At 46.9% G+C, this 17,579-nt stretch overlaps 1 protein-coding gene across 6 annotated transcripts in view; it reads right to left on the bottom strand.

Moving 5' to 3' along the window:
- MAP3K3 (mitogen-activated protein kinase kinase kinase 3) overlaps window positions 1-7,349 on the bottom strand; it is a 75,498-nt gene extending 68,149 nt beyond the window's left edge. For 4 of the 6 annotated variants that reach the window (XM_077969577.1, XM_015120051.3, XM_015120052.3 and 1 more), the window contains exon 1: window positions 6,970-7,349. Coding sequence is in view for 4 of the 6 variants with exons in the window: in XM_015120051.3 (XP_014975537.1) it covers window positions 6,970-6,973 (4 nt within the window). In the remaining 2 variants the exon portion in view is untranslated. The remainder of the gene's footprint in view (window positions 1-6,969) is intronic. The other 2 variants (XM_077969579.1, NM_001257786.1) reach the window with 2 other exon arrangements.
- Window positions 7,350-17,579: the final 10,230 nt, after the last annotated feature.

The raw sequence follows: 17,579 nt of genomic DNA, 5'->3' as shown, positions 1-17,579 counted from the left end.
GTAATCCCAGCACTTTGGGAGGTCGAGGCAGGCGGATCACCTGAGGTTGGGGGTTCGAGACCAGCCTGACCAACATGGAGAAACTCTGTCTCTATCAAAAACACAAAATTAGCTGGGTATGGTGGCACATGCCTGTAATCCCAGCTACATGGCAGGCTGAGGCAGTAGAACCGCTTCAAGCTGGGAGGCAGAGGTTGCAGTGAACCAAGATTGGGCCATTGCACTCCAGCCTGGAGCAACAACAGCGAAACTCCAGCTCAAAAAAAAAACATAGAATTACACAATATATAAACCAGAGTATATAAACACGAATGTATAAAAATATATTTTTTTAAATATGAGTAGCAAGAGGTTATATGGATGATTTTATATAGCTGTTAACAGACTAAAGATTCTTTAAGAAAAGCAAGCTCGCCGGGCGCAGTGGCTCAAGCCTGTAATCCCAGCACTTTGGGAGGCCGAGACGGGCGGATCACAAGGTCAGGAGATCGAGACCATCCTGGCTAACACGGTGAAACCCTGTCTCTACTAAAAAATACAAAAAACTAGCCGGGCGAGGTGGCGGGCGCCTGTAGTCCCAGCTACTCCGGAGGCTGAGGCAGGAGAATGGCGTAAACCCGGGAGGCGGAGCTTGCAGTGAGCCGAGATCCGGCCACTGCACTCCAGCCTGGGCGACAGAGCCAGACTCAGTCTCAAAAAAAAAAAAAAAAAAAAAAGAAAAGCAAGCTGGCCGGGCATGGTGGCTCACACCTGTAATCTCAGCACTTTGGGAGGCCAAGTCAGGCAGAGCACCTGAGGTCAAGAGTTCAAGACCAGCCTGGCCAACGTGGTAAAACCTCCTCTCTACTAAAAATACAAAAATTAGCCGAGTGTGGTGGTGGACACCTGTAATCCCAGCTACTCAGGAGACTGAGGCAGGAGAATCGCTTGAACCCAGGAGGCAGAGGTTGCAGTGAGCTGAAATTGAGCAACTGCACTCCAGCCTGGGCGACGAGAGTGAGACTCCATCTTGAAAAAAAAAAAAAGAAAAGCAAGCTGTTCTAGCTATGTCAGAGAGTTCATGAAATGAACTGAGAGAAAGGACATGAAGAATAAGCAATTAAGGAATAGAGGGGAAGAAAAGAGGGTCAGAGACTGATCCCCAGTGACTAATACTAATCAAATAGAATGAGAAGAGGGGAAGCTGGAAAGGAAGGCTTTAAGAGGACTGAAGAAAATAGGCCGGCCAAGGTGGCTCATGCCTGTAATCCCAGCACTTTGGGTGGCCAAGGCAGGCAGATCGCCTGAGGTCTGGAGTTCAAGACCAGCCTGGCCAACATGCTGAAACACCATCTCTACTAAAAATACAAAAATTAGCTGGGCATGGTGGTACACGCCTGTAATCCCAGCTACTGTGGAGGCTAAGGCATGAGAATCGCTTGAACCTGGGAGGCGGAGGTTGCAGTGAGCCAAGACTACGTCAACACATTCCAGCCTGGGCGATGGAGTGAGATTCCGTCTCAAAAAAAAAAAAAGGATTGAAGAAAATGAGAGTGACAGGCCAGGCGCATTGGCTCACACCTATAAGTCCAACATTCTAGGAGGCCAAGGCAGGAGTATCACTTCATCCCAGGAGTTTGAGACCAGCTTGGGCAACATGGCAAAACCCCATCTCTACAAAAAATACAAAAAATTAATCATGGCCGGGCACAATGGCTCACGCCTGTAATCCCAGCACTTTGGGAGGCTGAGGCGGGTGGATCACCTGCAGTCAGGAGTTTCAGACTAGCCTGGCCAACATGGTGAAATGCTGTCTCTATTAAAAATACAAAATTAGCCAGGCGTGGTGGCGGGCGCCTGTAATCTCTGCTACTCGGGAGGCTGAGGTAGGAGAATAGCTTGAACCCGGGAGGCGGGGGTTGCAGTGAACGGAGATCGTGCCACTGCACTCAAGCCTGGGCAACAGGGCAAAACTTCATCTCAAAAAAAAAAAAAAAATGTATTTGTGAACTTTACATGTGAAAAAGTTGAGGTAGGGTAATAGTGTGCTTATAACTTTGAAAAGATTTCCTGAGAGTGGGAGTGGTCTGACACACTTAGAAGCTACCAGGAAGAAGCACAAGGAGAAAGAGGTTAATTTTAAAGATTAAGAGGTTAAGAATCTAGGAAGAGGGGAAGTGTTCATGGAAATATAAAAGGATCTATGAAATAAAGATTAGAGTTCAGGCTTAAAAAGTGGAAGCTCTTACGCAGTTTTAAGTAGCCAGTATTCATAATTCCCCAGTGGCATGTAGTTTTTCTTCTCCTGGTACCCCGACCTGTGGTATGGAGGCTGCCAGGCAACATACTCCTCTCTTTAGCTCCAGCAGGAAGCCACTCTTCCAGACTGAGCTATTACTTGTATCTCAAAGCAGGGTCTTAAAGCACTTTCCATTTGTGAGTTCCCTTGGCTAACAACTCAGAAAAGTTGCCAGAAGCACCACATTCTCTAATACACACTGTTATCCCGTATGATGTCTGTTTACTGTGCCACACACTCTCTCTCTTTTCCATGTATACGATTCCCAAAATAATGTTTTAAACTTTGTTTTCATTTAACTGATGTTATTTCTTCATCTTGACAATGTTCTACCCAGCTCCACCAGACCGTCTGATCGCGCTGCTCACTCAGGAGAGCCCGTGCTTCAGTGTCCCCGAGTCAGATTTTACTTTCTCTTCATGACATTCCACATACTTCCACTGCTTCCACCCTGTCCATGCCCAGGCAAACATCATTTTACAATGAGTATATGCAATAAGGCCCGACCCTCAATTCACAAGAAACTTTTCTCCTTCAAGAAATGATTGAACCTTTGCTAAATCTCAAAGTCAAATGCTGGCGTTTTTCTGTTCTTAGATATAATAGGCATTCAATACTAATTGATGGTTCAAATTCTTAAAACACATATTACAAAGTAAGCCATTTCTTCCTCATAAGAATCAATATATATCACCACTACATTTTAATGTTTAATGAAATTAACGCAAAAGACTGGAGACTATAGAATTATATATGTCAACACCAAAACGACAGCATTGTTCTCTCTCTTGTGTCTCTTTACACGATTTTGCACTTATTTGTTTACATGTTTCTGCTTCACCTTACCTAACTGTAACTTCTTGAGGACAGGATAACACAGGTACAGGGCTTAATACTACGTCTGGCACATAGGAGGCATTCGACAAATGGGCAAAGAATAAATTAATAGCTTCCATAGAACCAGAAAAACCTCATCTTATCTCTGTGTATTCCCCTAAGTAATGCTCAGTTGGACAGATATTTACTTTTTATAGATGCCTAAAATTCAGCTATTTTTTGTTTGTTTTTTGTTTTAGAGACAGGGTCTCTCACTCTTGTTGCCTGGGCTGGAGTGCAGTGACATGATCATGGTTCACTGCAGCCTCAACCTCTCAGGCTCAGATGATTCTCCCACCTCGGTCTCCTGGGTAGCTGGGACTATAGGAGCTTGCCACTACACCCAGTTAAGTTTGTGTATTTTTAGTAGAGACAGGGTTTCACCATGTTGTCCAGGCTGGTCTGGAACTCCTGGGCTCAAGCGATCCACCAGCCTCAGCTTCCCAAAGTGCTGGGATTATAGGTGTAAGCCACCATGACCAACCTAAAATTCAGTTTTAAAATCCAATTGTCATTTTTTAAAATATCAGAAATCTAGCCATGTTGATTTATTAAACTGTGATTCAAATTTCAATCAAAACAGCTGCTAACTCTTCAGAGTCTACATAGGTGGTCAGATTCTAGCCAAACTGAATTGAGACTATTCTAACAGGGAGCTCCCAACAGCCTTGGTACCCTAGACAAGGTGTCTGTAAGTCACAGTAATTCTGACTTCAAACCAGAACCAGACCATCTGTAATCCTGTACTCCATTCACTATAATTTCCTGTAACACTTCCAAGTTGTTACACATTTTTCAGTGATACATCCCACTAAGTTTCAGACTGCATTTATAAAAAGACCACATAAACAATCTCAGGTATTATGAACAGTATTTGCCACTATAATTACTAAATCTGGAAATGAATTCTGGAGTGACCAAGAAAAAACAACCAGTCAATCCCAATTTTTTATAGCCACACAGTATCAAAGCCAAAAAAAATTTTCCTATTATTTACAGAGATAAATAATTTCCACTAGAAATTTACTGGGGCTAACAGACAATATAAAATCTGACCTGTTTTTATTAACCCAAGTTGTCAAACAGGCTTCAGTCTTGGGCTTAGAACAGCTCAGGAAAATATGACTCTTACTTAACCAAAGAACCTGCAGGGCAGACTCAAGTTTTAGTCCTTTCTTCATGAGGCTGAAGTTTAACAAGAATAACTAAAATACTAAGAAGTCTGTGTTTCTCTCTTATAAATCCTTTGAGTTTATGTAGAACTACAGCAACCAAAAGCAAACTAACTAAACTGGGAATTCGAATTTTCATCACCAAAATGGAACCTAGTATTTAAGAGAAAGACTGTGTGTGAATGTATCTGTGTATATATATCCTCATTGAGCTCTATAGAAAGCAAATTGAAGAGCCGGGTGTCAAGAAGAATTCAATATTAGCTCTAACAGTGTATCAAGGTCATCTACTCTCCCCTCACAAAAAAGATGGAGAGAACTGTATGGGGGAAAGTGAAGAAAGCTAGGGCAGTGGTTCTTAAACTAACTTGGCTAATATACTGCAGCCACCAGGCAAGTTAATTCCTCTTGCATGTTCCTTTCACATGTGTCTTCATGTAAAACTGACAGGGGGACAATTGACGTGGAGACAAATGAGAAGATCCTGAGGTCCTGGCCCTTCTTTCTTTCAGGCTCTAGACCCAGCCTATATAGTTTTTTTCCTCCCCATCACTGGTCTCCAGGTACTCACACTTATAAACTTTCTGAAAATGTCTTGAAATGTGAAAACAGGTTCATACCTATTTTCATGTTAGATAATGAGATGTAGTCAACACATGTGGGCACTCTAACTGGTGTAGCAGTCAAGAAAGTAGGAAGTGGATGGTCTACACACCCTTAAGTATTTCACACTCTCCTTTGGGACTAACAGCTGCCCCAGGACAAGAAAAAAGACTTGTGAGAAAGTCACAATATAGGCTCATAAATCAAATGGAAGATTTATTCAAAATCTATAATACAAGATAAATGTTTGGGCCGGGCGCGGTGGCTCAAGCCTGTAATCCCAGCACTTTGGGAGGCCGAGACGGGTGGATCACGAGGTCAGGAGATCGAGACCATCCTGGCTAACACGGTGAAACCCCGTCTCTACTAAAAAATACAAAAAACTAGCCGGGCGATGTGGCGGACGCCTGTAGTCCCAGCTACTCGGGAGGCTGAGGCAGGAGAATGGCGTGAACCCGGGGAGGCGGAGCTTGCAGTGAGCTGAGATCCAGCCACTGCACTCCAGCCTGGGCGACAAGCGAGACTCCGTCTCAAAAAAAAAAAAAAAAAAAAAAGATAAATGTTTGAATCCTGGGGTAGACAAGAATTGTGTGTCTCATCTATAAAAAAATTCAATAAATATTTCTTCAATTATATATTTAAATAGCAGGCCTCACTGGGTTCCTTTTATGTCCACTCTCACAACAGACCTTCCCCCAGAAGAGCACGCACTTCTGAAAGAAAGCATGGGAAGGAAAAAGTAAGCCCAGCAAATGAACAAACCCTTCTCATACTGTATGAGGGATAGCATGAACTAGAGCGAGGCAATTCATTCAAAGCCAGGGTGTAGAGATGGGTCACAAAACAATATCTGGCGATTTTGACATGGCATACAGTTAACCTCCTACAAAAAGGACTTGACCTTGCTATAGGGCAAGGCAAACATTAAGGCTCCCTCTTCACACAGGGCACATCACAGAAGCAACGCAAGGCTTTGCAAACGATCCTCTCACTGAAGTTTACCCTTTTAATATTATTTAGGGCAATACCAAATATTTTGCAAAACTTGTGACAACAGTATCACAACACCTGTCTGCACAGGAGAAGTAAATAACGTTTAAAATGTTATTTCTTAGTCTAGTCCAGTAGTCATTTGCTAAATTACCAAAAAGAATATGGAATATAATTCAACTCAAATGCTAAGTGCGGAAGACATTAAAAGCTTTCCTTAGATTACATCTTCACAGTAGAAACTGCAAATACTGACAAAAAGGAAATCATTTCAGAGAAATTCTTTTGTGTAGCAAATGTTTCTTTGAAAAGTTACATAATTTCAGGGATACCGCAAGAAAAAATTAATGGATGTAAAACCCTGCAACAAGATTTTTCAAAAAGTAGGATGTGAATTCTAACTGGCAGCATCCGACCAATTCCTGACCCCCAGCAATCTGCGTGCAGCACGCATTTGTCAACCGCGCGCTTGATCACAGATTCCAGTTTAATCGCCTCCCAGCCAAGCCCCGCACGCCCTCCCCCCTGCGCTGGGGCGCGCACAGGGCTGGAGAGCAAGCCCCGGGAACTCTCACAGGCCGGCCTGTGTGAGCAAAGGGAAGGAAATGACACAGGCAGGAAAAAAAAGCAAATCAAGGAAAAGACACAACAGCAGCTGGGCCTGCGGCAGCCTCCAGCCCGGGCCCCACACTGCGCTCTCGCTCCCCCGCCCTCGGGCTCGCGGTCCGGCTCATTCGAGCCAGGCTGCCCCGCGGAGCACGGGCCCTCGGTCCCACTGCCGCTTCCCCGGGATGCGCCCGTCGCGCCGCCCGGAAGGAGGGCTGCCGAGAGGGCTCTGCCGGCCGAACCGCCCCGCGGACCCAGAACCCCCGCCCGGGCCGCGGCGTGCGAGCCCGGCGGGCGGGCAGGCGGGCTGCCGGCGGTCCGCAGCCCCGGGCCAGGCAGGCTGTCCATGCCTGTCAGGCGGCGGCCCAGGGTCCTCCTCCCTCAGCCCGGGGCGGGGCGTCGCGAAGCAGCGCGGGCACAGGCCGGGGCGGTGGCGACACTTACCCATGGTGGCGATGGCGGCGGCGGCGGCTTGCGTCCGTGAGTGTCACCTCCGCAGCCGGGGCTGCATGCCGGGGGCCCGGGCGGCGGGGACGGCAGCGGGCCTGGCTCCGCGCGGGGGGCGCGGGCTGCGCTCTGGGCCCCCGCCGCCTCCCCAGGCTCCGGCTCCGGCTCCGCCCGCGGCCGGGCGCTGTGGCATCGGCAGGGTGGCCCGCTACATCCCGGGCGCTTCTGGGCTCGGCCCAGCCCGGCCTCGGCGGCGCCGCTCGGCCCGCCCGCCCGCCAGTCCCTCAGACCCGCAGTCGCTCCGTCCGGCCACCGTTCTCCACCTCAGGAACGCTCCGAAAAACAAACCGCTGGTCGCGCAGCTCGCCCCACTGTCTGTCACTCACGCCGGCGCCCACCAATCCCAGGCAGCCGCTGGGCCGTCGCACCACCCCTACCCACCTCATCAGCCAATAACAAGAAGGAAGTCGGCTGCCCCCGCCTTCCCCCCCAACTCTCTCCCAACACCCTAACTCTCAGCGGCCAGCTAATCATCAGCACCACACGATGAACCAATCCCGCCTACTCTCACAGGATGCCAATGGGCGAAGCCAAGGCGGTCTCCGGGGGCTGTCCAGCGCCTGCCAATCATCGGGACAGCGCCCGGCTCCTTGCGCTGCTAGCCAATCACGTAGAGGTCTCTAAGCCCCCGCCTCTGCGCATCCCTCTCTGGCGCTGTCTCCCCTTCTTGGGAGAGACTGGGAGGTCTTGGTTGCTCCAATCACAGCTCAGGCGCGAGGCTCCGCCCATATTCCCACCTCCCGTCAGTCAGCGAACGCTCGGCGGGCGCGCGGGCTGGCGCAGTTCGCCGCCGGCTATTTTGGGGCTGGGGTGAGGAGTAGGCGGCTGGAGGGGGCCCTCAGGCCTTCGCCCTCCGGGTACTTGGAGGCCCCAGCGATCTGGGTGGTTCCAGAGGCTGGTGTCCTGCTCCTCCCCGTGCCCAGCACGGGGCGCGTAGCGAGTGGGGAGGGTCTGGCCTGAGCATTTCCCGGCGCGCGGCCACCTCTGCGGCCCCATCCCCCGGCTGGTCCTCCGGTCCCGACGCTGCTCTTGCCCCGGGCAGGGGCGGCCGCGCCCAACCCCGCTTTCCCTGAGTCTCACACCTCCAGGGCCACACCCTCCAGTCTAGGTTCCTCAGACACCCAAGGCTGGGGTAGTGCTGGCATGTGGGTCCCTGGAAATCTGAGTTCCGCCAGAGGTTCTTTCAGAAAATAACTTTTTTCTTATAAAAGCAATACAAGCTTTTTGTAGGAAAATTGAAAAATGCAGAAAAGTATGAAAAAGAAAAGCTCCCACCCCAGAGATAATCTATTTCCCACCCAGATAGGCGTTTGACAAAAATGCCTTTGTATTGTTTTGTAGTATGCTTACATTTTATTCTGTTTTCCCGTGCCACCAAATATCGTTCCAAAACAATTGTACTGATTGCATGATGTTTCAAAATTAAAGGGACCATAGTTAATTTCCCCAACCTTTTCATTGTTCAACATTTTAATACACCCAGATCTTCAGATTCCAAGTCCACCACAATTAATGTGGGCTCCTTTCTCTGGCCTCTGTTCCAGTGTAGTATGTCAGGCTCCAAAATAACCTTCCTCAGATGTCATTGTCCACTGTCCACTACTTGAGTGGTGGCTTTGCCTTGAGTGTCAAATCCCTTAAGAATTACCTTGGGGTCTCCCCTATTTCTTTTCTTTTTCTTTTTAACTTATTTTTATTTTTATTTATTTTTTGAGACGGAGTCTCGCTCTGTCGCCCAGGCTGGAGTGCAGTGGCGCGATCTCGGCTCACTGCAAGCTCCGCCTCCCGGGTTCATGCCATTCTCCTGCCTCAGCCTCTCAAGTAGCTGGGATTAACAGGCGTGCGCCACCATGCCCGGCTAATTTTTGAATTTTTAGTAGAGACGGGGTTTCACCATGTTGCCCAGGCTGGTCTCAAACTCCAGACCTCAGGTGATCCGCCAGCCTCGGCCTCCCAATGTGCTGGGATTACAGGCGTGAGCCGCTGCAACCAGCCTCCCTTATTTCTTTACACTCATCTCCATATATTTAATCAGCCCCCTTGTCCTGTTTTCTTTTTCTTCCAACAAGCTTAAGCCTGCCATATTCCCACTTGATTCGGTCTCTACCCAGTTTACTGGAGTTCCTTAACTAAAATAATCTCTATTCTTGAAAGCGGGGTTAAAGGGGAAAGAAAATTAGTATTTGTCAATATAACAGGCACGTCATTGCATTTAATTTTCCCAATAAGTCTAAGGTTATTATGCTAATACTGTGGGCATTGAAACGATGAAAGTGAAGCTCAGAGAGGTTAAGCACTGTGTCCAAGTAGTGGAGCCAGGATTCGTACCAAGCCTGTGTGACTCCCAAAAGCCATGTTCTTGCACTAGGCCAGTGTTTCTCAACCTTTTTTCTCGTTATCCACCCCTGCCAGGAAAACAATTTAATTTAAATTACTTAAATTTAAATTCTCCCTAAGGAGAGAAATTAAATACTAAGGAATAAGATTTTGTCTGGTAGAGTAGAGCCCTTTTTTTTTTTTTTTTTTTTTTTTTTTTGAGACAGAGTCTCGCTCTGTCGCCCAGGCTGGAGTGCAGTGGCGGGATCTCGGCTCACTGCAAGCTCCGCCTCCCAGGTTCACGCCATTCTCCTGCCTCAAACTCCCGAGGAGCTGGGACTACAGGCGCCCGCCACCACGCCCGGCTAATTTTTTGTATTTTTAGTAGAGACAGGGTTTCACCGTGTTTGCCAGGATGGTCTTGATCTCCTGACCTCGTGATCCGCCCGCCTCGGCCTCCCAAAGTGCTGGGATTACAGGCATAAGCCACTGCGCCCGGCCTATGAGCCTTTTTTTAAAAAAACTTTTTGGCCGGGCGCGGTGGCTCACGCCTGTAATCCCAGCACTTTGGGAGGCCAAGGTGGGTGAATCACTTGAGGTCACGAGTTCGAGACCAGCCTGACCAACATGGTAAAACCCTATCTCTACTAAAAATACAAAATTAGCTGGGCGTCGTGGCTTACGCCTGTAATTCCAGCTACTTGGGAGGCTGAAGCAGGACAATTGCTTGAGTCTGGGAGGCAGAGGTTACAGTGAACCAAGATCATGCCATTGCACTCCAGCCCGGGCAACAAAATCAAAACTCCATATCAAAAAAAAAAAAAAAAATCATAAGCCAAACCATAGTAAGTCAAAGACCCTCTGTCCAAACCTAGGAGTCTTCCTTGATTATTCTCTCTCCCTGACACCCATATATCTAAACATACAGCAAATCTTTTCAGCTCCCACTTCAAAATGTATCTCAATCAGGTTGGACGCAGTGGCTTACACCTGTAATCCCAGCCCTTTGGGAGGCCAGGGCAGGCAGATCACCTGAGGTCAGGAGTTCAAAACCAGCTTGGCCAACATGGTGAAACCCCATCTCTATTAAAAATATAAAAATTAGCCAGGCGTGGTGGCCTGTAATCCTAGCTACTTGGAGGCTGAGGCAGGAGAATTGCTTGAACCTGGAAGTCAGAGGTTGCAGTGAGCCGAGATTGTGCCACTGTACTCCAGCCTGAGCAAGAGTGAAACCCTGTCTCAAAAAAAAAAAAAAAAAAATTCACACACACACACACACACACACACACACACACCTGAATCCAACCACTTCTCATCCCACCCCCCTTATCCAAGCCACCACCTACTCTCCTGAATGACTGCCCCAGACTCCTATCTGGCCTCCATTGTTTCCTCTATGGCAGCCCAACCAATGATTCCCCAATAGCAACCACAGTGATCCCTGTAAAATGTAATTCGCATCATGCTACCCCACCTCCTGCCCACTGTCAACCCTCCAATGGCTTCCCTCCCATTACACTCAGAATAAAACCCCAATTCTTTGTCATGACCTGCCAGGCCCAATAGGAGCTGGCCCCTCCATCCTGTCCCTCTGTCACTGTCCTCTAGCCACTCGGGCCTTCTTTCCATTCTTTGAAACTACCAAGCTTTTTCACCCCAGGGCCTTTGCACTTGCCATTTGTTCTGCCTGGAATGCTCTTCTCCAAGATGTTCTCATTTCTGCAGTTCATTCAAGTCTCTGATCAAACGTCTGCTTTTAAGTCTTTTCTTATCACCCCATCCAAAATGACCCCTCCCTTCCATCATTCTGTATTTGTACATTTTTTCCTTGTTTTTTTTTTTTTCTCAGTGGCTACAATTATATATTTATTTGTTTGCTCTACTCCAACTACCACAAGCATAAGGTATGCAGGAGTAGGAATTTTGTCCTGCTTACTGCTCTATCACCAGCACTTAGAATAGTGCCTCACACATAGAGAACTGCAGTACATCTACCTGAGGTTTTTTTTTTTTTTTTTTTTTTTTTGAGATGGAGTCTCGTTCTGTCGCCCAGGCTGGAGTGCAGTGGTGTGATCTCGGCTCACTGCAAGCTCCGCCTCCTAGGTTCACGCCATTCTCCTGCCTCAGCCTCCCGAGTAGCTGGGACTACAGGTGCCTGCCACCATGCCCAGCTAACTTTTTGTATTTTTAGTACAGACAGGGTTTCACTGTGTTAGCCAGGATGGTCTCGATCTCCTGACCTCGTGATCCGCCCACCTCGGCCTCCCAAAGTGCTGGGATTACAGGCGTGAGCCACCATGCCAGGCCAACTTGAGTCTTTAGCTGAAAAGAACCTTCTGATTTACCTTCTACCTTTTTTCTTACAACTGCCTTCTTTGTGGCTTCATTTGCATTGTCTGTGTCTCAACCAACCATCTCAAACATTCCCACACTGCAGTTACCATATGCGCTGAGGATTCCAGAATCTCAACTGTTTCTCTAGCTTAGGGAGGTCTTTACTCTGAGCTCCACAGACATGGGTGTCCCACAGGAATCTCCAATTCTGGGTCCAAACTGAAATCATTTTTCCCCATAGTTCTATATTTCCTCTGTCCCTCTCCAGTCCCCCAAGTTAGATACCTTCAAATGATCAGAGAGCTCTTTCTCTCCATTTCTTTTCCCCAACAGCCAATCTTGAAGAAGTCTCCAATCTGTCCATTCCTTTCCCATCCCATTTCATCACCCTAGTTCAAACCACCAAAATCTCTTACCTGCATTACTTAAGTGTAACAGCCTCTCAACATATATTCACGTCACAGAGTTATCTTTCTGAAATGGACACCTGATTCTGCCATACCCTCCCTAAAAAGTTTCCCATCACCCTTATGATAAGTCAAATATGTGAATGTAGTTAAGAAGGTCCTTCAGGACCCAACCCATTCCTTCTTCAGCCACATGTCCTTCCATTTCCCACCTTAACGATAATAGTTAACCCAATTATTCAAATTCTATGCCCCAGCCACTTGGAACCACCAGCAATTCCTCAAATATGACTTTCTCTTGCTTCTATATCTCTGCATGTGCTATGTTCTCTGTATGAAATCCTCTTCGCTTCTGCTCCCACCTCCATCCTTTCAGGGAAGAACTAAGCCTAAACAGCATTCCCTCCAGGAAGCCTTCCCAGACAGACACCTCCAAGTCCGGGTTAAGGCCCTCAGACATGCTCTCAGAGCGCTCGGTACTTTCTTCATCAAAGCACATGTCCTGTTCTCTAACAATTGTCTTTAACCGAGTATGTATAAAGAGGCCAGGTGTCGTGGCTCATATGTCTGTAATCCTAACATTTTGGGAGGTTAAGGAGAGAGGATTGCTTGAAGCCAGGAGTTTGAGATCAGTCTGGGCAACATAGTTAGACCTTGTCTCTATAAAAAAAATTTAAAATTATCCAGGTGTGGTGGTGTGTGCCTGTAGTCCTAGCTACTCAAGAAGCTGAGGCGGGAGAACTGCTTGAGCTCAGGAGGTCAGGGCTACAGTGAGCTATGATCCTGTCACTGCACTCCAGCCTAGAGGACAGGGCCGGACCCTCAAATAAAACAAAACAAAGCAAAACAAAACAACCAAATTAAGCATAAAGATAGACGCTGCTTTCAAATTAGCATCCTATCATCTTTTTTTTTTTTTTTTTTTTGAGACAGAGTCTCGCTCTGTCACCTAGGCTGGAGTGCAGTGGCCGGATCTCAGCTCACTGCAAGCTCTGCCTCCCGGGTTTACGCCATTCTCCTGCCTCAGCCTCCCGAGTACCTAGGACTACGGGCACCTGCCACCGCGCCCAGCTAGTTTTTTGTATTTTTTAGTAGAGACGGGGTTTCACCATGTTAGCCAGGATGGTCTTGATCTCCTGACCTCGTGATCCACGCGTCTCAGCCTCCCAAAGTGCGGGGATTACAGGCTTGAGCCACCGCGCCCGGCCAGCATCCTGTCATCTTTCATAGCACATTAAAAAACAAATATTTGTAAAATGAGTAAGTGAACCTCAAATGGAGATGTTAGTAATTGAATGTAATTTCCATAATGCTGCCTTTTAGGTATATGCAGTATTTTATCTATTTTTTTTTTTTTTTGAGACAGAGTCTCACTCTGTCGCTTAGGCTGGAGTACAGTGGCGTGATCTCTGCTCACTGTAAGCTCCGCCTCCCAGGTTCACGCCATTCTCCTGCCTCAGACTCCTGAGTAGCTGGGACTACAGGTGCCTGCCACCATGCTTGGCTAATTTTTTGTATTTTTAGTAAAGATGGGGTTTCAGCATGTTAGCCAGGATGGTTTCTATCTCCTGACCTCGTGATCCACCCGCCTCGGCCGCCCAAAGTGCTGTGATTACAGGTGTGAGCCACTGCGCCCCGCCGAAAATTCTTTTTTGAGACCAGGTCTTGCTGCCATCCAGACTGGAGTACAGTGGCGCAGTCATAGCTCACCGCAAGCTCAACCTCCCGGGCTCAAGGGATCCTCCTGTCTCAGTCTCGTCAGTAGCTGGTACTACAGGCTCATGCCACCACACCTGGCTTGTTATTTTCATTTTATTTTTGAAGACAGAGTCTTACTCCATCACCCAGGATGGAGTGAAGTAGTGCAATCATAGCTCACTGCAGCCTCGACCTCCTGGGCTCAATCTTCCCAACCCAGCCTCCCAAGTAGCTGGGACTACAGGTGCACACCACCATGCCCTGCTAACATTTGTATGTTTTGTAGAGACAGGGTTTTGCCATGTTGCTGGTCTCGAACTCTTTGGACTCAAGCGATCTGCCTGCCTCAGCCTCTTGAAGTGCTGGGATTATAGGTGTGAGCCACCATGCCCGGCCCTAGCATCTTTTTTAAAATAGACAATCCAAATGCCCATTGATAGGAGACTGGTTAAATTATGACACATTAATACCAAAAAAGTTATGTAGCTATTAAAAAGAATGAAGAGACTTCTCCATACTAATACTAAAAGGTAACCAGGATATATTGTGAAGTGAAAAAAAAAAAAAAAAGGTTAAAGCAAAGTGTATAGCATGATCACTTTTCAGTTTTAAAAAATGCTCATTCAGGCCAGGTGTGGTGGCTTATGTCTGTAATCTCAACACTTTGGGAGGCTGAGGCAGAATTGCTTCAGGCCATGAGTTCAAAACTACATATCAAGATCCTGATATGCCTCTCCAACATACTGAGACTTCATATCTATTTAAAAAAAAAAAAAGAAGAGGAAGCAGCTGGCCAGGCAAGGTGGCTCACGCCTATAATTCCAGCATTTTGGGAGGTGAAGCTGGGAGGATCACTTGAGCCCAGGAGTTTAAGACTGGCCTGGGCAACATGGCAAGATCCCATCTCAATTTTTAAAAATTGCAATCTCACTGCAACCTCCGCCTCCTGGGTTCAAGCAATTCTCCTGCTTCAGCCTCCTGAGTAGCTGGGATTACAGGCAAGCACCACCAAGCCCAGCTAATTTTTTGTATTTTAGTAGATGCGGGGTTTCACCATGTTGCCCCCAGGATGGTCTTGAACTCCTGAGCTGAGGCAATCCACCTGCCTCGGCCTCCCAAAGTACTAGGATTGCAGACATTAGCAACCGTGCCCAGCCAAAAAAAAAAAAAAAAAATTTAATGGAAAAAAAATGCTCATTCACACTTAGAAAAAGGCCAACATTTATTGAACACTTACTATTGCCAGGTGCTGTTTTAAGTGCTTAACATATATTAACTTATTTAATTCTCAAAACAGCCCCATGTAATAGGTACTATCATTACTCCCATTTTACAGGTAAAGAAGCAGGTTAAGTTCTTGTCCAAGGTTGCTAGCTGTTGGCAGAGCTAGAATTTGGTCCCTAGCAGACTGGCTCCAAAGAGTGGAAAAATATAAATCATTAATGGTGGTTGTATCTTAGGAAGTAGAATTAAATGGGAATTTTGTTGTTGTTGTTGTTGTTACTTATTTATGTAAGATTTGCCTTTTTAAAGACAATAAATGTTACCTTTTGGGCATACACAAAAAATGAAAAGAATAAAGAAGTAAAAATGCTATCCTGTTCACTGGCTAGACACAGAATAATTTCAGTTAAGAGTAGTGTGGTACCAGGCTGATGGTTCATACCTGTAATCCCAGCAATTTGGGAGGCCAAGATGGGAGGATCACTTGAGCCCAGGAGTTCAAGACCAGCACTGTCAACATAGCAATACCCAATCTCTACAAAACATAAAATAGCTGGGCATGGTAGCATGCAAGGAGGCTGAGGTGGAAGGACGGTTTGAGCCTGAGAGGTTGAGGCTGCAGTGAGCAATGGTTGTGCCACTGCACTCCAGCTTGGCTGACAAAGTGAGACCCTGTCTCTCTCTCTCTCTCTCTCTCTCTCTCTCTCACACACACACACACACACACACACACACACACACGAAAGGAAAGGAAAAGAAAAAGAAAAACAATATTGTGGATCTATCATCGCATTCCCTTTTGCCAGATTTACTTTTATTTTCTCTTCACAGAATATTTCCAGAAGTGTCTTCGGGGATTCAAGTAAGCCTGGGAGTTGGGAACTCTTCGAGTTTGAAGCTTTATTGACTGCTCTAAGTTTCAGAGAAAAAAAGTAACTCAACCACATGGCTGAATTTCCATAGTTGGTTGGAGGCAGAGCCTTTACTGTTCCCCTTTGATTCAGCCAGGGCCTCTAGCAGAGGTGAGGTGGCTATGCACAAGAGTGCTTCTTATAAGAGTCAAGACTGGGAACAGAGCCTATCACAGATACTTTTGGCCCACTAAAAGGACACTTGAAAGTAAGCCCAAGGTGGCTTCAAGGCCTTGAATAATTTTATGTTGCCAAGACAATGACCAAAGAGAAGGCAAAGCAAGCCAAGCCAGCACCGGACCCCATTCCTCTGACTTTAACGTGCACCTGACTCCCAGACTGTCAGATGCTGGAGACTAGCTTTTGTTTTTTTGGGTTTTTTTTTTTTTTTTTTTTTTTTAATATTTCACCTGATAAAAGTAAAACATGGCGGCTGGGCACAGTGGCTCACACCTATAATCCCAGCGCTTTGGGAGGCTGAGGCAGGAGGATCCCTAGGAGCCAGGAATTCAAAACCAGCCTGGGCAACACAGGACCTCTTTTTTTTTTTTTTTTTGAGACGGAGTCTCGCTCTGTCACCCGGGCTGGAGTGCAGTGGCGACATCTCGGCTCACTGCAAGCTCCGCCTCTGGGGTTCACGCCATTCTCGTGCCTCAGCCTCCGGAGTAGCTGGGACTGGAGTAGCTGGGACTGCAGGGGCCCTCCACCACGCCCGGCTAATTTTTTGTATTTTTAGTAGAGATGGGGTTTCACCATGTTAGCCAGGATGGTCTCGATCTCCTGACCTCGTGATCTGCCCGCCTCCGGAAGTGCTGGGATTACGGGCGTGAGCCACCGCGCCGGGCTGCCTTTTTTTTTTTTTTTTTTTTTTTTTTTTTTTTTTGTGAGACAGTCTTGCTCTGTCTCCCAGGCTGGAGTGCAGTGGTGCGATCTCGGCTCACTGCAACCTCCGCCTCTTGGGTTTAAATGATTCTCCTGCTTCAGCTTCCCAAGTAGCTGGGATTACAGGCGCCCGCCACCATGCCCAGACAAGTTTTATATTTTTAGTAGAGACGGGGTTTCACCGCATTAGCCAGGCTGGTCTCGAACTCCTGACCTCGTGATCCGCACACCTCAGCCTCCCAAAGTGCTGGGATTACAGGCGTGAGCCACCATGCCCGGCCGGGAAGACCCCATCTCATCTCAAGGAAAGGAAAGGAAAGGAAAGGAAAAAGGGAAGGGAAGGAAAAAGGGAAGAGAAGGAAAAAGGGAAGGGAAGGAAAAAGGGAAGGGAAGGATAAAGGGAAGGGAAGGGAAGGGAAGGGAAGGGAAAAGGAAAGGAGGAAAACATGATTACAGAATATAAAGCTCAGTAATAACATCACTACCCTGAGATAACCAGTTTTGATATTTTAGTACATTTCCTTCTAGTCTTTTTAAAAAGTTCATATATATAATATGTTAAATATATACATACCTATTTCAAAATTTGGACCACACTATACATATAGTTTTGTATCTTTTTTCCCACTTAATGTTATATTGTAAACATTTTCTCGGACAAAAGATTGTTTGAAAAATAATTTTTAGTGGCAACATAATACCTCAGCATATGGATGTGACCATCTTTAACTTTTTTTTTTTTTTTTGAGACAGAGTCTCACTCTTGTGCCCCAGG

Source organism: Macaca mulatta, chromosome 16, assembly GCF_049350105.2.
Source record: "Macaca mulatta isolate MMU2019108-1 chromosome 16, T2T-MMU8v2.0, whole genome shotgun sequence".
NCBI classification, from domain to species: domain Eukaryota; kingdom Metazoa; phylum Chordata; class Mammalia; order Primates; family Cercopithecidae; genus Macaca; species Macaca mulatta.
The sequence above is the reverse complement of the archived record's forward strand: the minus strand, read 5'-3'. Positions and strand labels throughout refer to the sequence as shown.